This window comes from Zootoca vivipara, chromosome 6, assembly GCF_963506605.1.
Source record: "Zootoca vivipara chromosome 6, rZooViv1.1, whole genome shotgun sequence".
Taxonomy (NCBI): domain Eukaryota; kingdom Metazoa; phylum Chordata; class Lepidosauria; order Squamata; family Lacertidae; genus Zootoca; species Zootoca vivipara.
This window is the reverse complement of record NC_083281.1, coordinates 2011423-2033255: the sequence shown is the minus strand read 5'-3', so window position 1 is coordinate 2033255 and position 21833 is coordinate 2011423. Positions and strand designations below refer to the sequence as shown.

Below are 21833 nucleotides of genomic sequence, written 5' to 3'. Positions count from 1 at the left end.
GACTTTTAGAAGACATTTGAAGGCAGCCCTGTTTAGGGAAGATTTTAATGTTCGATGCTTTACTGTGTTTTTCATCTTGTGTGGGGCATAAATTTATTATTATTATTATTATTATTATTATTATTATTATTACACTGACCGGCAGCAGTGCTCCAGGGTCTCATGTGTGAGTCCTCGTCCCATCCCCCTGCCTGCCCTATATAGAGACGGTGAGAATTGAATTGAATCTGGGACTGCCTGCATTCGGAGCAGGTATTCTGCCACTGAGTTTTGCTCATTCCCCCAATATGTTGGAAGCCGCCCAGAGGGGCTGGAGAAACCCAGTCAGATGGGTGGGGTAATAATAGTAATAATAATAATAACATTTATAATAATAATAATCCTTCATCAGGCTGCCTTTTTGCAAACTGGCTGACAAGGGAATAAAATCTGATGACGGCTTCAGAAAAACCAAAGCCTGGCAGAAAAATTTAACTCCCCACCCCACCCCTTTATCTCCTCCTTCCCTCTGAGGAGAGGTAGCCCTCACGACACCCCTGGTGTTGTGGCCAGTTGGGACTAGTCGAGACCCAAGTTCAGATCTCTGCTAGACCTTGCAAGTCTTGCTGGGGGGGGGAGCCCAGGGCCCACCGGTGTCTCTCAGCCTGGCCGACCTCGCAAGGTTGTTGTGTAGGTAAAATGAAGGGCAGCACACTGTTTTGGGCTCCCTGGGAGGAAAGGGAACGAAGGAAATGGAATCATTTGAGCTGAAGTTCTATTTTAGAAAGTTTCCCGAAATTTCATACATATATTTCGATACAGAATACCCCCCCCCGCGACTTCCCACCCCCTTTCCCGCGGTGTCTCTGTTTCTCTCCCTCTGCCGCAGCTTGCTTTCTATCTCTTAAACCTTAACAAAACTATAATCTTTGATCCCTTCTGTCGCTCATAGTTCGAATCCTGCTCGTGCGTCCACCATACAATGACACCACTTTAAATAATCCTATTTCCATCCTTCCACAAAACCTTCTCCATTAGCTTCTGTTATTTCAGCTTTGCCAGTTCGGCAGAACCCAAATCACCTTTTACTGATTATAGGTAGGTAGCCGTGTTGGTCTGACGTAGTCGAAACAAAATAAAAAAAATCCTTCCGGCAGCACCTTAAAGACCAACTAAGTTTTTTATTTTGGTATGAGCTTTCGTGTGCATGCACATATCTGAAGAAGTGTGCATGCACACGAAAGCTCATAGCACAATAAAAAAACTTAGTTGGTCTTTAAGGTGATGCTGGAAGGATTTTTTTTTTTATTTTGTTTCACCTTTTACTGATCCGTCCTTTTTTTTTAGTGGGAATATCTTCCTTCCTTCCGTTTTTGAGCCTATAAAATTCCTAGCTGCTGCCTTAATGCGCATAAACAAATTAATCATCCTTTTCAGGGACTTCTCTCCCTGTAATCCCTAAAAGGAGTTTTTGTTTTTGGGTATAGTCATTTTAAACATTTTTTTATCTTGTTATATATTGTCTCCCAAAATGCCCTTGCGTTCTTGAAAATCCACCACATATTGGGGGGGGGGGAGAAGAGCCTTTGATCTGGTTACGGAAAAGGTAATCGTTTGAACCTGGATCTGTTTTCTGCCTTCCCCAGTCTTAATTCAAACATCCGATCCAAAGTTGTTGTTTTTTAAAGCTGTTTTTAAGGAAATTCGCCCCCCAAAACATGGGTTGACACATGCCCGGGTTTCCCCCGACATTTTTACCTTTTTCTCCTTTTTTTTTTGGAATTTCTGCCCAACAGATGAATCCCAGATATATCTGGCAGCCCCAGGCAGGATAACCCCTCTGCCCCAAGGAGATTACAATCAGACCCTTTCGACCAAGGGGCCCGGAAAATGGCGAGGGTTGGCCGCTCAATCCTGAGGGCCACACTCCCTCTTGGAGAATGGGGGGGGGGCGTGGATGGCAGCGGTGAGGGAGGGGCTACAGGCAAAAGTGGGTGGAGCCAAGATCAGACAGAACCTAGCCAGTGTTTGAAATTCGCCAGGTGTGCTTGGCGACTGGCGCCGGTCTAATTGCAACTACATTAAAAAACTTCTTTCTTAGTCCACAGTTAATGCTGTTTCCGTTTCCAATGTGTGTGTTTTTTCTCCTTTTTTGCATATCGTAGGGTTGCCATATTTCAAAAAGGTGGTGGTTTGGGGCGGGCCAAAGTTGTCGTGCTTTTTTGTTGCAGAATCTCCCCCCCAAAAATGTAAGCTGCTTTTTTAAAAATCAAAATTGCCACACACAAAAAAATCAACACTTCTGTCAGGGGGCCTTCCTACAGGGAGCCTCCCTCCCCTCTTGCTGACCAGCCCTTTGCCCAGGGAGAGCAGCAGCAGCGGGTCAGGTGAGGGGAATCGGGAAGTGAGCGGGGATGGAGGTGCCAGGGCTCAACGGTGTTGGAGAGCCTCTGCGCCGCCAGGACCAAGAGGTGGAGGGGAGCAGGCAGCCCCTTCCGGCGCCCGAATTAAGGCGCGCCACCAAACGTGAGGTCGGGAGGAGGCGTTTCGGGGTGCCCAAACTCTTATGCTGGTCCCGTAGCCGGAAACGTCCACTCCCGGATTCTGCGAGTGACTAGGAGGTCATGTTTTCCGCTATCTCTGCACTGTAAATACTATGCACAAAAAAACTCTTAAAGACAGAGCGGACTTGGGCGCCTTTACTCAAGAGTAGCCGCAACAACGCCATGACAACTTCCAATAGGGGTTGCTGGACATTTCCCCAGACGTTTTGACCACTTTTTGGAAATTCTGCTCGGACGCCATTGCCAGCGGACGGATCCCGGCTGTGCCCGGGGAAGTTCCAGGCATATGGGAGCCCTGTTGGACCCGGGACAAGTGAATTGTTGTACTAGCAAGCGATATAGTTGAGATAATAGACTTGTAGTATTGGGAGGGGCCCCCGCCGAGGGTACCTAGCTTATATATTGTTTCCTATCACACTGCACAGTGAGGTTTAGGCACCTGTCGGAGACATTTTGATTCAGGAAGGCTTTCCCTAAAGGTGTAATCTGCAAGATCCAATTCTTTACCTGATTAAATATTTTGTTGGCGCTTGTATTTGTGTGTGGGTGTGTTTGTGTTTGTGTTTGTGTGGGTGGGTGGTTTGCAATAGGGCAGGCATCCTCAAACTCGGCCCTCCAGATGTTTTGGGACTACAATTCCCATCATCCCTGACCACTGGTCCTGTTAGCTAGGGATGATGGGAGTTGTAGTCCCAAAACAGCTGGAGGGCCGAGTTTTGGGGGGTGCGTGCAATAGGGTATTGGGCTGTGGCCAACTCATTTCTCCTCTTGAGTAGACCCACTGAAAGCAAGGGAGCCATGCCTTCCTTTCTAATGGGTCTATTCTGAGTTGGACCGGCTCTGGATAACAACCCATTATCAGAGTTTTAAGGGCTCGTTCCGGCTGGACGTAAGTGTTCCACGGAAGATTTATTTATAATATTCCTGTGCAGATAATTAAAGGATGATCTGATTCCGTAGTTGTGTGTAGGTTTTCTTGTGCAAATATGTGTAAAAGGAAGCAGCCCAGCCTGCAGCTTTGAACCCCAGACGGCCAAATGCATGTGTATTTCAGAAAAGAAGCCAGTCGGTAACACCCAGGGGTGGGCCCAGGCAATGTAACAGGGCAGCCCCTGGTGGTTCGTCCTCCCTCCATCTCCTAAGCTTTGGAGATGGAGGTTAATTGGGAGAAGGGAAGTGGTGAGGGGCAGCCACTCGCTCTCAGAGTCCATGCAATGCTTTGCGGCCTGTTCCTGCCATGCTGAAGCTTGCAAGCGGTGGCCGCAGTCTCCTTAATAGCTTTATGGTTGTTCTTAAAGACCCTCTCGCTCTCACCTGGAGATTCCAGCCCACCTGGCAGTCTGACAACCCTAGAAGCCAGAGCAGGGGGTCTCCAACGTTGTGCCCACAGTGGGCTTTTCCCAGTGTCCGTGCCAGCGTTGGAGATCCGCAAGGTGCATTTTCTCTGGGTAACCTCTTCCACGCCGTTCAAAATTTGCCAGGCGCATTTTGCACCCTTGCAACCGAGTGAAGATGCCTGGGTGCCAGGATGGCACCTGAGGCCTCCAGAATCGGGGGGATCCTTGGGTCTGGACTGTTTTCACACACTTAAAACCCCACCCTGTAGAATCCTATCTGCGATATTTTATCCGCACCATTGGAATGAATTTCAGGACCCAAAATTCTGAGCAGGAGCTGTGAGCGACGTTATAGCAGATTCTTGTCGCTTGTCTTCACTCCCCCCCTGCTCACCATTGTGAATGATATTCCCACGTTATGAATGGTCCATGTCCCCATTGAGAAAGAGAGGTTGGAAGAGGCCAATATATACACTGACTGGCCTTGGATCGAGGGACTTTCCTTCTTTCAGTTCCCAAACCTCGTAACCCAGCTCAGGGTTGTCCTCCAAAGTCCTAGCCAGATGTTCAGCTGAGACTCTATCCCAGCCAGTCCATCATTTGAAAAATAGGACCCTAGAACCATCTTAGGTTCCTTTTTGGTAACTGCAACCCTACTTTAAGGAGCTATTGGGCGCCTTGCTTATATATCTGGGTTTCTAACACTCACACAAATGCACAAACGTGAGAAAAGCATTCTGCTATCGTCAACAGAATAAGCTTTGTTCATGGTTATGTGAAGGCTTGTGGGGTAGTTCCTGCCCCCCCCCCCGTTCTCATGCCTATTTGGGGGGGTGAAATGGAGGGAGGAACCGGCTGTACCCCTTCTTTTTCTGATCTCTCCCCCTTCCCAAGGCCTTAGCATCCCTATCTACGTCCTGTTTTCTCTCTGGGTAGTGATAGCTTCTCTGATTTCCGAGGATGGCCAAAGGCATTTATTTGATGCAGAGTCTCAAACAGTACCCAGGGATAGAAGTGGTCTCTATTTTCCCCTCCCTTAAAGGGTAAAGGAACCCCCGACCGTTAAGTCCAGTCGCGGACGACTCTGGGGTTGCAGCGCTCATCTCGCGTTACTGGCCGAGGGAGCCGGCGTACAGCTTCCGGGTCATGTGGCCAGCATGACTAAGCCGCTTCTGGCGAACCAGAGCAGCGCACGGAAACACCGTTTACCTTCCCGCCGGAGTGGTACCTATTTATCTACTTGCACTTTGACGTGCTTTCGAACTGCTAGGTTGGCAGGAGCAGGGACTGAGCAACGGGAGCTCACCCTGTTGCAGGGATTCGAACCGCCGACCTTCTGATCGGCAAGCCCTAGGCTCTGTGGTTTAGACCACAGCGCCACCCGCATCCCCGGTACCTTCACCCTCCCTTCCCTTCCTGCAAAAATAAAAATCCTGTTTTCATTTCACATATTCGCTGCCCACCCCCTTGCAAAAACCTGTGGCTGTCACCTCGCAGCCCGTCTGGCCCAGAAATCGGGGGGGGGAGGCACATTTTTTTGGGGGGGGAATTCAAGTCATTGGTGGGGGTGAGTTTGCACCCACCGATTCTCCCCCCCCAAAATCCTCCATTCTCCATTCAATAACTCACTTGTTGTGGATTTGAACGCAGATCCCTGCAGGAGGGGATGGTATCGCAAAATGAAACGTTTATTTCTGGGTGGTTTTGTTCCTCCGTTTCACAAATATTCTTTTAAATAAATAAATTCTCTCTTTTTCTTTCTCTCCCACCTCCCCTCTCTGCTCCCATCCCTTCCTCTCCTCCTCCATCCCTCGCCCCTCTCCTTTTCTTCCGTGCGGAATAATAATAATAATAATAATAAGGACGGACTACGTTTGAATCTGGGGGGAATATGAACCAGCAGCAGAGAATGGCCGCAGCCGGGACCGACAAGGAGCTGAGTGACCTCTTGGATTTCAGTATGGTAAGTGAGACTCTAGTTATTTATCTCTTGCGGGGTTTGCGCACATGTGAACATGAGGGGAGGGAACGGTGGCGTTACGCTGGATGGGTGTGTTTGTGTGCGTGAGGGAGTCGGACGGAGGCAACTCACAAGGAGGCAAAAGCGGTTGCTGGTACCAACTTGTTTGTTCCTCGTCGCAGTATCAAGGGGGATGCATAATTGCTACGGTCTCCTTGTTGTGAAGACTTGGAAAGGGTGGGGGCGGAGTAGGGGAAGGAGGGAGGGAGAGAGGGAGAGAGAGAGAGAGGGAGAGAGGAAGGAGAGAGAGAGAGAGAGAGAGAGAGAGAGAGAGAGAGAGAGAGAGAGAGAGAGAGAGAGAGAGAGAGAGAAAGGAAGGAAGGAAGGAAGGGAGAGAAAGAAAGAAAGAAAGAAAGGAAAAGGAAAGAAAGGAAAAGAGAGGGGGGAGAAAAGGGAAGGAAGGAAGGAACATAGCTGTCAACTTTCGGATTTGAAAATAAGGGATCAGCAATCCAGGATAGCAGCGGGAAACAGCGCTGGAATAAGGGAGTTTCCTGCAAAAAAAAGGGAGGGTTGACAGCTATGGGGAGGGAGGGAGGGAGGGAGGGAGGGAGGGAGGGAGGGAGGGAGGGAGGAAGGAAGGAAGGAAGGAAGGAAGGAAGGAAGGAAGGAAGGAAGGAAGGAAGGAAGGAAGGAAGGAAGGAAGGAATCTCAGCCAAAGCATCCATGGCAGGTGGCCAGCCAACCTCTGCTTAAAAACCTCCCAAGGAGGAAGAGTTCACCATCCCACCTCCGAGCGCCTCTTACTGTCAGAAAGTTCTTCCTGATGTTGAGTCGGAATCTCCTCTCTTGCCACTTGAAGCCATGGGTTCAAGTCCTGCCCTCCGGAGCGGGAGAAAACAAGCTTGCTCCTCCTTCCATGTGGCAGCCCTTGGGAGATATTTGAAGGCGACTCCTCCTCTCTCCTCTCAGTCTCCTCTTTTCCAAGTTGAACATACCCAGCCCCTTCGACCGCCAGGCTTGGTCTCCAGACCCTTGGTTCTCAACACCCTTCCTAAAATAAGCTTCCAGTTGTGTGGAGTTGCTCCGGCTGTTTGTTTACTCCAGAGAAGAGGGAGTTGGGACTCCGGCAACGAACATCTAGAGGGCTGTAGGTTTTCCCATTCCTGGCATAATAAGAAGAGGCTTTCTCCTCTCTCAGAAGGGAAGGCCTCTTTTAAATACAGTGGGTCCCTTGGTTCTCAAACTTAATCTGTTCCGGAAGTCCAAAACAAAAGCGTTCCAAAACCGAGGCGCGCTTCTTTCCCATAGAAAGCAATGCCGAATGGATCAATCCATTCCAGACTTTTAAAAACAACCCCTAAAAGCAGCAATTTAACATGGATTTTACTATCTTAACGAGACCACCGATCCATAAAATCCCCCAAAAATCCAAGCAATAAAGAATGTACTGCAGTCACACAATCGATCGATCAGGAGCTGAACTAGGTCCCACGCAGTCACAAAAACAAAACAAAAAAGAGCTGCAAAAATGCAAAATAAGTTGCAAAAACAGACAGACCTCGGCGTAACACTCAAATCAGAAGCGTAACACTCAAAACGGAGCACATTTGGCTTCCGGGAAAAGTTCGCAAACCGGAACACTTGCTTCCGGGTTTGCAGCTTTTGGGTTCCGAGTTGTTTGCGTACCAAGGCGTTTGAGAACCAAGGGACCACTTGTAGCGATGTTCTTCCATCTGTCGGCAGGAAATGCCTCTCTAAACGGAGGCACCTACACTATTGCATGCAGTCCAGAATAAGGGACGGGGAATCTCTGGTTTTTCCAGATTTTTTTCCCCATTGGCTATTCTGACGGGAGTTGAAGCGGGGCCGCCGTCAGTAGGGGGACAGATCCCCCGGCCTAGGAAGAAGCTTTCTCCTTTCTCAAGAGGGAATGCCTCCTCTTAAAAAGAGGCATTCTTCCATTTTTGGGGCGCCTTCTGTTGATTTTACTGAGGGAAGCCGAACGGAGGCAAACTTTCGGCAGGCAACGTGCGGTCGGAGGAGAGCGTTGTGTCATGCAGGCTGAACTTGGACGGTCGTGTGGTCTTGGCTTTTTAAGATAAGGAGCCTTGGAAGGAGGCCAGGGACGGAGAGAGATAAAACACAACCCAGGGAGGGACAGCGGACAGCGTCACTCTCTTTTCTCTACTCTAGTCCATTTCAACTTTGGTCAGGCCAAGGGGTCACCCGGGTTGCTAAATTCTGCACATGATATTACTGTACACGGTTTCTCGAAATTCGGTGCCCTTGGGCTATCTGTTGGATTCATAGAATTGTAGACTTGGGATTCTGGCTGGTTCCTTTCATGTCTCTGTGCCAGCTCTCTCTGTGTTTATATGGTGTTGTTGTTGTTTTAGCACACTGCATCATGGGAGCTGTAGTCCTCGAGCACTGCATGCATTAAAGGTGGATTTTTTCACACTGCATGGAAAATTTTACAAAGAGAGGGGGGGAGAGAAAAAACTTAAGGGAACTCCTGCCTTCTGTCGTTTAATTCGTTTCTTTCTTGTTTCCTTTGCACATTCGCAAATCTGTTTCTTTCTCTGACGCTGCGTAAAAAGGAAAAAGTTAAAGGTGCGGTTTTGCATCCCTTGAATTGCAGGAAATATCTGGGCTTTCTTAAAAGCCTGGTGTGCTTACGATACTTTAAAGCGCCACAGGTGGAATTGATCCTAAGCCAGAACATAGCTCAGTCCATCTAGCTCAGTATTTCTTGCACTGACCGGCAACACTAGGGGTTGTCCTATGTCTGGTATTTCCTGGACGTAGCCGGAATACTGCAGTTCCCGGAAGCAGCGTCTGGGCAGAAAGCGCTGAAAGGTCCGTGAAAATCCAGTGTTGGAAGTCTAGATTATGGCGAATCTCCTTTAAAAAATAGCTCAAAAACTTCATTTTTCTTTTGCAAAGAAAACCCCCTAAGCTCAACATCGTTTGCGGCTGGGTGTTCGCTTTTTGAAATGTGGCAACCCTACGCAGCAGGGTTTTTTTTTAGGCAAGTGTGTTTCTGGAGAGGCGGGGGGGGTGCGCGAACCCGGGATCTTCAGTATGGAAAACAGCAAGCTCCTTTCCTAAAAACAGAGCAAGGCGCTAGTCCTCAGCATTCTGAACCTAGGGATGCTCCATCTATGGGCAACTTCCTTGGTGCTCCAACGCATTTTGCGACAGGTGTGAGTTTATTCATTGCATTTATAGCACACCTTTTTCTCCAATGAGTCCATGGTTCGCTCCCCCCCAGTTAATCCCTACAACGACCCTCCGAGGTAGGTCAGGAGGCTGCGATTGACCCCAAGGTCAGCCAACGAGCTTCCTGGCGGAGAGGGGATTTGAACCCTGATCTCCCAGGTCCTAGTCTGACCCCCTAACCACTGCACCCCACTGTCTTCCTAGAGTCTTTCTGCTATGGGGCAGCTCCATAAATTAAATAGGTAGATCAAGATGTGGAAAGGAAAATGTCCCCTTAGAGAAGGACCTGAAATATTTTCCTGGGGGCTTGAATTTGTGTTTTGGGAACTTTCTGAATCTTATCTTTCTTTCTCTTTTAACCTCTTTTCTAGTCTTTCCTTCCTTATTTCTCTCTTTCGCCCCTTTTTGTTTTTTTTTATGGTATCTATATGAAAGTTGGTTTGGTTAAAAAAGAGAAAAGAGAGTAACTTTTGTGTGTTTTTCTCTACAAACCATAATAAAATTTATTTAAGCAGAAAAGAGTCGCTGTGAATGGCCCTTGGAGCCATAACTCGGCGAATGTTGAACTTGCAAATGCAGTCTGCTTAAGCTTCTGGTCCACAGTCATTTCCCACGCAAACCACCTGTTTGCTGATAACCTGTGCCATATCTGAGGGATGGACAAAATCTTCTTTTTAGTCCCACAACATCATGGTACCAACTAAGTTGCAGAAGGCTGCCTGCTCTTTCTTTATTTTTTAGAAATCTACACTGCCTTAATTTGCACAGACAACATTGTGATTCAGGTGCATAGTTTAAATATGCCCCTATCATTCCTCTTCCCAGATCTTCCCAGCGTTGGGAGAGAAAGCACAGAAGAGAAAAATCAAAAATGCATATTTTCACAGGTCTTTCCTGCAAAACTTTGACCAGGAAGGCTGCAAGAGTGTTTGGAGCTGGAGAGATATTTGCTTATGCATTGATCTGGGGCCAAAGCATGTTTATATTGCTGTGATCACAGGGGCAGTTTCCGGTTTATCTGAATGTTTTCGGGGGGGGGGGGTTGAGGTTAGGGTTGCCATATGTCAAAACCTCATTTGCAACTTTGGCCAAAAAAAAGAAGCTCAACTTTTGTGTCCAAATTTTTGCTGTTTGAAATACAGTGCAGGTATGTCAACCCTAGGTGAAGTTCACCGAGTAAATTGAAATTTTGCTTCTTTGACTGCAGCTCTTGTTGGGGAGGGGGTTGCGTGTTCAAAAAAGGGAGATTACTTTCGTTTGCAACTAGAGGCGAGAGGAAATTTATTGGGCGAGTTTTTTAATTTTTATTTTGCTCCCCCACCCCATATATTAAAAAGCAGTACGACGGACTTCCTTAGAAGGTAAAGGTAAAGGGACCCCTGACCATTAGGTCCAGTCGCGGACGACTCTGGGTTTGCGGCGCTCATCTCGCTTTACTGGCCGAGGGAGCCGGCAGACAGCTTCCAGGTCATGTGGCCAGCATGACAAAGCCGCTTCTGGCGAACCAGAGCAGTGCACGGAAACGTCGTTTACCTTCCCGCTGGAGTGGTACCTATTTATCTACTTGCACTTTGATGTGCTTTCGAACTGCTAGGTTGGCAGGAGCATGGACCAAGCGACGGGAGCTCACCCCGTCCGTCGCAGGGATTCGAACCACCGACCTTCTGATCGGCAAGCCCTAGGCTCTGTGGTTTAACCCACAGCGCCACCCGCGTCCCTCCTTAGAAGGTGGTGGACCTTGCTTAGAAGTTTTGAAGCAGAATTAGGGAGGCTGCGTTTCATGGCCGCGTTAGCTGAGGTTCATGCACTGCAGAGGGGTTGGACTAGATGACATCAGGGTACACCTACCAACTCTTATGATTGTGTGTGTGTGTGTGTGTGTGTGTGTGTAAGCCCAGAGAGGAGAATCTGTGTCAGATTTTGGGTGCTGTTAAATGCTGCCTCTGCCTGCACCCCCCCCCTAGCACCCCCTTCTCCTTCTCTGGCTAACCTCTTCCCCGGTGTACAAAATTTTCCAGGCACATTTTGCGCCCAGCTATTGGCCACTTGCGGCCGCCAAGTGAAGATGCCCAGCTGCAGGGTGGATTTGATTGAAATCAAATCGTTTTAAATCATGATTTAAATCACTATAGTCAGTAAGACTTTTTTAAGTCACTAGTCAGTAAGGCTTGATTTAAATCATTATTATTTTTTACAGAAGGACTCATTCTTGCTGGTATCATCTTAATATTTACAACCAGAGGAAGGCTTCGTTTTTGGAATAATGAATTTTCAGAGTTGTTTTTACAGTTACATCAAAAATGAATGATTTGGTTCTACTGTTGTATTGTGAGGGGAATAGTGTTTGTTCGAGGTATGTTTCTTCTTTACATTGCAATGTACCGTATATTCCGGCCTACAAGGCGACTGGGCGTATAAGACGACCCCCAAATTTTCGAGTTAAAATATAGAATTTGGGATATACTCTATATTTTAACTCGAAAATGTCTGCAGCGATTTCTGGTGCCGCGCTGCCCATATCCAAAATGTCCACAGCGCCAGAAATCACTTCTGAGCATGTGCGGACATGCTCAGAAGCAATTTCTGGCGCTGCTTGGTGAGTCCCCGGTTTAGCGCAGCGCACGGGGGACTTGCCGAGCAGGCAGTACCTGGCGTATAAGATAACCCCTAAATTTTGAGGCGATTTTCTGGGCTTAAAAAATCTTCTTATACGCCCGAATATACGGTAGTCAAAGCAAAATTCCAAGTATGGTTGATACTTGGCCAATAAATCATTCTATTCTATTCTATTCTATTTGAAACATGTAGACAGATAATTATGAAATTATTTGGACAACTTTTCTGCTGTACTTTATTGGAAGGAGAAAAATAACCATTTCCTTAATAACTGAAACAATTTATTGAACTAAAGTGATAATATTACAACATATTTATCCATGTTTGTCAACTGATGTGGTTAAACAGTTAAAAAGCAACAACTTTGACTGTGTTTTAGCGCACATGAAAAGTTTAAAACAAATACTGATGAATAGCCTTTGGACTGTAATGTAATTTAAATAGAAAACTATATTTAGAAATATTTTTTCCTCCGAAAGCATTTTCTTTTAAAAATCTGATTTAAATCAAAACAATCTTATTTTTGAAAAAAATAAATCCAATTTTTTTGGAAAAAAAGAAAAAGATTTTTATCTACGCTGCCCGACTGCCAGGATGATGCCTGACATCTTCGCTATCTGGGGATCCTTGGGTCTGGACCATATTCGCACACTCAGACCCTATCCTGTCGGATTCAGTCTGTTATATTTTATCTGCACAATCGGAATGACTTTCAGGAGAAGTGTGCATGCACACGAAAGCTCATACCAAAATAAAAACTTAGTTGGTCTTTAAGGTGCTGCTGGAGGAATTTTTTAATTTTGTTTCGACTCAGACCAACACAGCTACCTACCTGTAACCATTTCAGGAACCAAAATTCTATTTCTGCGCAGAGAACGGCGTCATAGCGAATTGTTGCTGCTTGCCTTCACTTCCCCCTGCTCGGAGTTGTGGATAATATTCCTACATTATGAATGGTCTGTGTCCCCATTCAGAAAAAAAAAAGGTCGGGAGCGAAGGCCGAACTAAAAAAGAATCGCAACATAAACTGATGGAATATGCGCAACTTTGTGGATCTAACATACAAAATAAGAGAACAAGAAGAACGATTGATTGATTGATTGATTGATTGATTGAATATATGGGGAGGGGGGATGTGTACACTTGAAAACATGCCCACCGCCCAGCATTAAGATAAATTCAACAGTGTGAATGAGTTTTGAATGGTTTAGTTCAGGGGTGGCCAACTTCCAAGAGACTGCAATCTACTCACAGAGTTAAAAAAAATCTACCCCCTTTTTGGGTTCAGGTCAAAGTTGTTGAGCTTCTTTAGGGAGGAGGAAAGTGACGCTGAGCTTTTTTTAGGGAGGAAAGCCCCGTTTTTTAGGGGTGCAGGGCAAAGATGTTATTTTTTTTAAGGGGAGCCAAAGTTTTTTAGCTTCTTTGGGGGGAGCTGGTGATCTACCGGTGATCTGCCACAGACATCCAGTGATCTACTGGTAGATCATGATCTACCTGTTGGACATGCCTGGTTTAGTTTATATAAAATAGGCAGGGCGTATTTATGTTGTGCAAAATGTTTTAAGGTGGTTTAAGTGAATTTTCTAAGATGTAAAACAGAAATTTAATAAAGATTATATTAAAAAAGAGAAAAAGAGGTCGGAATAAACCAAGATACAGTGGTACCTCGTTTCTTGAACGCGGAAAACCCGGAAGGAAATGCTTTTCTTTCCGACTTTTCTTGGATCAAGGGACTTTTCTTTAAGTTCTCAAAGCTCTTAACCCAGCTCAGGGTTGTCCTCTGAACCAGCCAGATGTTAACTGAGAATCCATCACCATCCTTTGAAAAAAAATCAAGACTTTAGAGCCGTCTTGCCCCCCAAACAGCAACGGAAATTTCATTTTGGCGACCGCAACCTTGGTTTAAGGAGCTGCTTGGCGCCTGGCATATATATATCTGAGTTTCTAACGCTGCTTTCCCCCTCTTCTTCTTCTTTCCCAGATGTTTCCGCTGCCAGTAGCCAATGGGAAAAACAGGCCTACGACACTCGCTAGCACGCAGTTCGGAGGATCAGGTAACCTTGAATATATCTCCCCGTGTTTCTGGTTTTTTTTCCTCCAGGGTTGCGCAAACGAGGAGCCTAAGGTCTTGCGCTTGCTATTGCCGGGACTCCAGCTTCCTGCATGGCAATAATAATAATAATTATATAATAATTTATAAAAATATAATTGATGCAAGCAGCATCAGAGGTGTTGATGGACGTTGTGGGGATTTTGGCACAACATCTGGAGAGGGGCGACATGTGGGAATGTTGTGGGTAACAGGAGAGGATATATTGAGTAATATATCCTCGCTAGCAAGTTTCTTTATACAGCAGAGTGCATTTCCCCTTTTACACAGCAGAAAGCTGGTTGCAGACTTGTGTGAGTCTCAGAAGCCTATTTAATCTGGCTTGCCCAGGTTGAGATATGTTCTGTTATTCCTGGTGATACCCCTTTGATCCCTCCTAAAAGAATAGAGACACCACACTCTTATTCATAAGGAACAAAAGGAAGTTTTGCTCATGATCAAGCAGAGCACAGTCCGATCCCTGAAGGCAGGCTTTCGGCTTAAAGTTACAAATGCAGGTGAAACTTGGAAAATTAGAATATCGTCAAAAAGTGCATTTATGTCAGTAACGCAGCTTAAAAGCTGAAACCAATATATGAGATAGAATTAAAACAGGAAAAGCAAAATATGTCAAGCCTTTATTTGTTATTGTAATTATTTGTAGTTAGGCGGGTCAATTATAAATGGAATGCAATGAAGGAAATGTAATAGCAATGTTTATTCTTGTTTATTTTTGTATTATTGTAACTATTTGTTTTATTACTGTGGAATTTCCAAAAGAAAGCATTTGTAAAAATTAAAAGGAAAAAAGAATAAGTTGCATTACTGAAATAAATGCACTTTTTGATGAGATTCTAATTTTCCGAGTTTCACCTGTACAGTGGTACACCTTGGTTCTCAAACTTAATCCGTTCTGGAAGTCCGTTCCAAAACCAAGGCATGCTTTCCCATAGAAAGGAATGCAAAACGGATTAATCCATTCCAGACTTTTAAAAACAACCCCAAACCAGCAGTTTAACATGAATTTTACTATCTAACGAGAGCATTGGTCCATAAAATGAAAGTGATAAATACAGTCATACCTCAGGTTATGAACACTGCGGGTTGCGTGTTTTCGGGTTGTGGATCGTGCCGAACCCGGAAGTAGCAGAACGGGTTACTTCTGGGTTTCAGCGCATGCGCAGAAACGCAAAATGACGTCACGCGCATGCGCAGACGTGGTGCTTCAGGCTGTGAACGCTGCGGGTTGCGAACATGCCTCCCGCTTGGATCACGTTCGCAACCGGGGGTATTGCTATAACGTACTGCAGATACACGATCAATCAATCAATTAGTAGCTGCGCTGGTTTCCACGCAGTCGCAAAAACAAAAAAGAGCCGCAAAAGCAAAAAAAAAAAGCAAAATGAAAAGCAAAAACAGAAAGACGTCAGCGTAACACTCAAATCGGAAGCGTAACACTCAAAACGGAGCAAACCGGTGTTTGGGTTTCAAGTTGTTTGAGTCCCCAGGCGTTTGGGTTTCAAGTTGTTTGGGTTTCAAGTTGTTTGAGTCCCCAGGCGTTTGAGAACCAAGGGACCACTGTATGTACAAACAGGTTTAGCCCATATGGAAGATCACCTGGGTGAAGTCCAGGGGAATCGGGAATCAGGCAGGATGGAAAAGAAGGGAGGTGGCTGCGTGACTTGGCCTTTTAGCAGGTCTGGAAAGGTCACGCCCACCTACTAGTCACAAGCAAAGGAAAGATGCTCCAGCCAGGTGTAACAGGAAGTTCTGACTGGTTGGACCAACATCCCCTGCAGGACCACTCTAGCAAAACAGGTAGTGCTGTACTTGACTGCTTGAGTGGTTTCCTTCCCCTCCTGCCCGCGAGAGAATGCCTCTTCTCAGACCAGGGGTGTCTTCCAGAGGTTGTGCCAGACCCCCCCCCAACTTCCAGCAGCCAATCCCGGGCCCAGGGGGTCTAGGGCAGGCATAGGCAAACTCGGCCCTCCAGACGTTTTGGGACTACAATCCCCATCATCCCTGACCACTGGTCCTGTTAGCTAGGGATCATGGGAGTTGTAGTCCCAAAACATCTGGAGGGCCGAGTTCGCCTAGGCCTGGTCTAGGACAATGGGGTTTGTAGCCTGGCCACACCTGGAGAAAACCGGTTTGCAAGAACGGTTCGTTAGAAGTCTACGTTTTTATTTTTAACTGCAGGTGCAAAAGTTCAAGGTGCAGGGGGGAGGGAAACCCCCCCCTTTCCCCCATTTTTTTGGATCTCCCAACTTGGGTTTTTTGTGTCCTTTGATTTTGAGCATGAAATGTGCTTCGTTTGATGGAGGGGGGTTGCTTTGATATGGGGCGTGTGCTCTAGAGACTTCTGCGCCCGTGCGTGTCTTGCGAGTGGGGCGAGTCGGCGCACGTTCCCGAATTTTGAAGCTACAGGTGGTTACAACAAAGTGGAATCTCTCCCTCCCTCCCTCCCTTCCACCCCCACAACACACAAATATACTGCCCACCCCCCTTTCCACTCCCTCTGCCCGGAGCTTGTCACCTCTGAGGAGGTTTCTTCAACCCCCCCACCCTACCCCACCCCACCCCCGGCTTTGATGCTTTTCGCAAAATAATTTGGGCTTCTTGCCGCAACCGCCCCAGCTGCGTTTGAGATTCCGGGCTGGGCTGAGCGGGCTGGGCTATTTCTTTTGCCTTGGCAGCGCTTGTCCTTTCTGAGAAAGAGGGAAAGGAAAAGGAAGCTTCTGTTTAGTGCAGGGTCTACCCTCGGAGAAAGGGCCGAGTATCATGAAGGGGCGAGCTTTTGCTTAAAAGGTAAAGGTACCCCTGACCGTTAGGTCCAGTCGCGGACCACTCTGGGGTTGCACACTCATCTTGCTCTATGGGCCAAGCGTTTGTCCGCAGACAGCTTCCTGGTCATGTGGCCAGTATGACTAATCCGCTTCTGGCGAACCAGAGCAGTGCACGGAAACACCGTTTATCTTCCCGCTTCGAGCGGTACCTATTTATCTACTTGCACTTTGACGTGCTTTCGAACTGCTAGGTTGGCAGGAGCTGGGACCGAACAACGGGAGCTCGCACCGTTACAGGGCTTCGGGTTTTCGGAGCTTGAGAACCAAAGCGTTTGAGAACCAAGGTACCACTGTAGAGGCATCCCTCCACTATGGTCGCGATGGATACAGGTTCCTAACCTAGGAAGAGGCATTCTTTTCGAGAATAGAAGCATTCTTCCGCCTCTTGCCTGGATCTAGGGAACGTGGCATCTTCAATTGCAGGTGGCAAAGTCTGCCATCCCCTGGATATTGCTGGGCTAAAGCTGCTGGGCTTTGGGGGGGGGGCAGAAAGCAACATCTGGGGTTCTGCATGTTCCTTCATCCTTTGTCTAGATCGGCGGTTGTTGTTGCTGCTGCCTTTCCAGCTAGGCTTCCTGCTTTTTCGGGTGGATGGTATTTTTGCGTTGCCAGTTTCCCACGAGGATCCGTTTCGTTGGGCGACGCCCCCTCCCAGGGCGGCCGTCTCCAACCTGGTGCCCTCCTGATATTTGGGCTGGTGTGAAACATCTGGCGAGCCCTAGCTTGGCGATGGCTGTTCCAGGATAGCAGGAGGGAGAAAATGATGTGGGTTTTTTTTTTTTTTAAAGTATATATCTTTATTGTTTTAAAATAACATGCATTCATAGAATGGAAAAGGAAGAAAAACAGACAACAAATAAACAAGTATACAAACAAAGAAACAAACAATAAAAGAAACAAACAAATAACAACATCAGAATCCGCAAAATTAATGTAACATATATCATTTGTTTACAATGCAAATAATTTTAAAACTTGTAAAGAAAAAAGTTAAAAATGACTTCCAATTAGTCTCACTATATTTATTGGTTACCTTATACCGCACAGTTACATATTTCTTGTATAGTTTCTTTATACATCCCTACAAACTTATAGTTATATAATACAAGGGTCAGTTTAGTTCTGTCAAAATGTTTCATTTTATACCATAATTTTTAAAATATTCTTTAAAAATCATCCACTCCTTATAGACTATTTGTGTGTTTTTTTTGTTGCTTTTGCTAGCTGCAGAGAAAATGATGTTTTAACCCCACCCCATTTAACTTTTTCCCTTTTTTTGGCTGAGAAGTTTCTCCCAGGAATTGCAATTTGCTGTTCTGTGCAGAATTGATTTCCTGTTTGTTGCAAAGGCTGCTCAATAGCTTCAGTCTTTGGTTTGGTATTTACTTTACTTTCTCTGGTCATATTTGGGGCTTTTTTGGGGGGGTGCCTTCTTTCTGAGTACAGTTGTGCTTGCTGTATTGTTACCCCCAGTGCCTTTTGGGGAAGGGGGTGAGTGCTCACACAAAGTCTGGGACAGGGTTTCCCAAAGTTGGGTCTCTGGCTGTTTTTGTACTACAACTCCCATCGTCCATTGCTGGCAGGACCCAGCGCTCAGGGATGATGGGATTTGTAGTCCAAAAAAACAGCTGAATGCCCGAGTTTGGGAAACCCTGGTCTAGGATGTTTCCTGGGCTCAACTTCTTGCAGGTTCCCTGAACTTATTATAGGTTGCGGGGAGGCAGCAAAGCTGAGATTCAGCTAGAGCATGGGGAAAAGAACGGAAGTGGTGCAGAAAATCCAGCTTTCTGGGCGCTTTTGTTTTGGGGGAAATGGTCCTTGGGTTGTGTCCAGTGTAAAGGTAAAGGTAAAAGGACCCCTGATCATTAGGTCCAGTTGCAGACAACTCTGGGGTTGCGGCGCTCATCTCGCATTATTGCCCAAGGGAGCCGGCGTACAGCTTCCAGGTCATGTGGCCAGCATGACAAAGCCGCTTCTGGCAAACCAGAGCAGCACACAGAAACGCCGTTTACCTTCCCACTGGAGTGGTACCTATTTATCTACTTGCAATTTGACATGCTTTCAAACTGCTAGGTTAGCAGGAGCTGGGACCGAGAAACGGGACCTCACCCCGTTGTGGGGATTCGAACTGCCGACATTCTGATTGGCAAGCCCTAGGCCAGGCATCCCCAAACTTCGGTCCTCCAGATGTTTTGGCCTTCAACTCCCATGATCCCTAGCTAACAGGACCAGTGGTCGGGGAAGATGGGAATTGTAGTCCAAAACATCTGGAGGGCCGAAGTTTGGGGATGCCTGCCCTAGGCTCTGTGGTTTAACCCACAGTGCCACCCGCGTCCAGTGTAGTAAGACTAAATTAGCGGTATTCTTGTTCCGCTGGGTAAATTGTTTTGTGGGGCACTGTGTCCTAAGTGGGTCGCTACCGACTTTGTGGTACAATAGGCTGTGATCTGTGGCGAGGGATCGCCGGCCTAGAATTTATTTGTTGCGGGAAATTTCAATTCCCTCCTCCAGGGTGGATTTGATTTAAATCAAATCTATTTAAATCACGATTTAAATAACTAGTCAGTAAGACTTGATTTAAATTATTATTAATTTATTTTACAGAAAGGCTCGTTCTTGCTGGTACATTCTTAATATTGACAACTAGATGAAGGTTTCATTTTTGGGGTAATAAATTTTCAGAGTAGTTTTTACAGTTATATCAAAAATTACTGGTTTGGCTCTATTATTAGAAATACAGAAGACAGATCATTATGACATCATTGTGAGGTTTAATGAGTTAACTGTTAATATTTGGACAACTTTTCTGCTGTGCTTCATTGGAAGGAGAAAAACAATCATTTCCTTCATAACAATTCAAACAATTTATTTAACTAAAACAATGACATTGTAGGACGTGTATCCATGTTTGTTAACTGATGTGGTTAAACAATTTTTAAAACTTAAAAAACAAATTCTTATTTCCTGATGGATAGCCTTTGGACTATAATGTAACTTTCTCCAAAAGCATTTTATTTTATAAAAATCCAGTTTAAATATATAAAAAATATTATTTGAATATCCGATGGGAGGGCATTCCACAGGGCAGGTGCCGCCACCGAGAAGGCCCTCTGCCTGGTTCCCTCTAACCTCACTTCTCGCAGGGAGGGAACCGCCAGAAGGCCCTCGGAGCTGGACCTGAGTGTCTGGGATGGACGATGGGGGTGGAGACTCTCCTTCAGGGATATTGGGCCGTTTAGAGCTTTCAAGGTCAGCACCAACACTTTGACTTGTCCTTGGAAACGTCCTGGGAGCCAATGTAGGTCTTTCAGGACTGGTGTTATATGGTCTCCACTCCCAGTCCCCAGTCTAGCTGCCGCATTCTGGATTAGTTGCAGTTTCCAGGTCACCTTCCAAGGTAGCCCCACGGAGAGCGCATGGCAGTAGTCCAAGCGGGAGATAACTAGAGCATGCGCCACTCTGGCCGGACAGTCTGTGGACAGGGAGGGTCTCATCCTGTGTACCAGATGGATATTAAAAGCACAGTAAACCATCAAACATTAAAAACTTCCCTAAACAGGGCTGCCTTCAGATGTCTTCTGAAAGTCAGCTAGTATTTTATTACCTTGACATCTGACGGGAGGGCGTTCCACAGGGCGGGCGCCACCACCGAGAAGGCCCTCTGCCTGGTTCCCTGTAACTTCGCTTCTTGCAGGGAGAAGGCCCTCGGAGAAGGTCCTCTCCAGAAGGCCCTCGGAGCTGGACCCCAGAGTCCAGGCTGAATGATGTTTCTAGACTACAACTCCCATCATCCACAGCCAGGGACCATGGGATCTGGAGTCCAGTTACACCTCTAGGTGGGGAAACCTTCGCTATTCCCATCCGGGCACCACCAGTTTGACTCCGCTGTTCTGTGGGTCCCCCAAAATCTCCCTCCTCCCTTTGACCCCCAAGTAAAACAGCAGCTTACCTTCTGGCAAAACCCCCAAAACACAACAACCCAAAACCAACAACCGCATATCAAGGGAGCAAGCGCCTGTTTTCTTTCCCCCCATCTTTAATTGTTAATTTGGCACACTTTGATCTCTCTCCAAAAAGGAAGGTTGGCTTTGCATCTGAGGGTTGTTCCATCCCCCCCTCCTTTCTCCCTGCCCGCCCCCTCCGTCTCCCAAACAAAGAATTAAAACGCCAGCCTGGATTACACCCGTGGAAAGATATATTTATATGTACGCACACACCTAGGTATAAATCTCTTCCGCCCTTTATTGAGGAGCTGTGTGTGTGTGTGTGTGTGTGTGTGTGTGTGTGTGTGTGTGCGCGCGCAAAAAGTTCACCTGAGCTGTAAAAAGCTTCAAATGGGGCTTCTTGCCAGCTTGTTCCGGATCCCTTTCTAATATATACGCTGCTGTGATTAAGGAGACAGAGGGCTTTTTTAAAATAAAAATAAAAAACGTTGCAAAAGGGTTCTGCCTTTCCCCAGCCGCTCTAGTTTAAAAATAAAATAAAATGAGCTCTTTTCAAAGGTGGCAGCTCTTGAGTTTTGAGGTTGCAAAGCCATAAAACCTGCCGTTTTTTGTGTGTGAAAAAATACCTTTTTTTGGTTTTTCCGTATATACATCCTCTAACAGTATTTCTCGTAACAGTTTTCCGTATTTTCCTACTCCCTCCCCTGGACTTCGCTCATACTCATTTTGTTTTATTTCCATATTGTTCACCCTGCATATTGTTTCCCCGAAATTTTCCCAATACATATAATCTTATATTTTTATTATTATATACAATTGTGTCCAATTCTTTATGTTGCCGTTTTGAACTTTTAAAAAGCAGCCGCAGGCTAAACATTTCAGCTCTGAGAATTTCAGCCATCAAAAAATGGCTGTACTGAGAGGTTGGGGATTGAGCAAAGCCAGTAAGGAAGGGAGAACCTCTAGATTGCACATGCTGGACACATGAACATCAGCCTCCAGTGGACAGCTCAGCTGACTAGAGCGTGGTGCTGATAACGCCTAGGTTGTGTGTTCGATTCCTGCCTGGGGCAGCTGCATATTCCTGCATTGCCCCGGGGGTGAACCTCAGGGTCGCTTCCAACTCGACAGTTTACTAATTCAGCAGATTGAAGCTCTTCTGAGCTCTATACCTGCCATGCAAACTGCAGCGTGACGACAGCCTTACGATTTTATGTCTATAGGCAGATATAGGCATGTCCGTGATGGATGGGCTATAAGATGTGCTCGTCTT

At 46.4% G+C, this 21833-nt stretch overlaps 1 protein-coding gene across 11 annotated transcripts in view; it reads left to right on the top strand.

The window, feature by feature from the left end:
- TCF3 (transcription factor 3) overlaps positions 1 to 21833 on the top strand; it is a 105457-nt gene that overhangs the window by 7250 nt on the left and 76374 nt on the right. For all 11 annotated transcript variants that reach the window (XM_035119262.2, XM_035119259.2, XM_035119256.2 and 8 more), the window contains exons 2-3: positions 5743 to 5843; positions 13663 to 13735. In XM_035119262.2, coding sequence (XP_034975153.1) covers positions 5772 to 5843; positions 13663 to 13735 — 145 coding nt within the window. In that variant the 5' untranslated portion in view covers positions 5743 to 5771. The remainder of the gene's footprint in view (positions 1 to 5742; positions 5844 to 13662; positions 13736 to 21833) is intronic.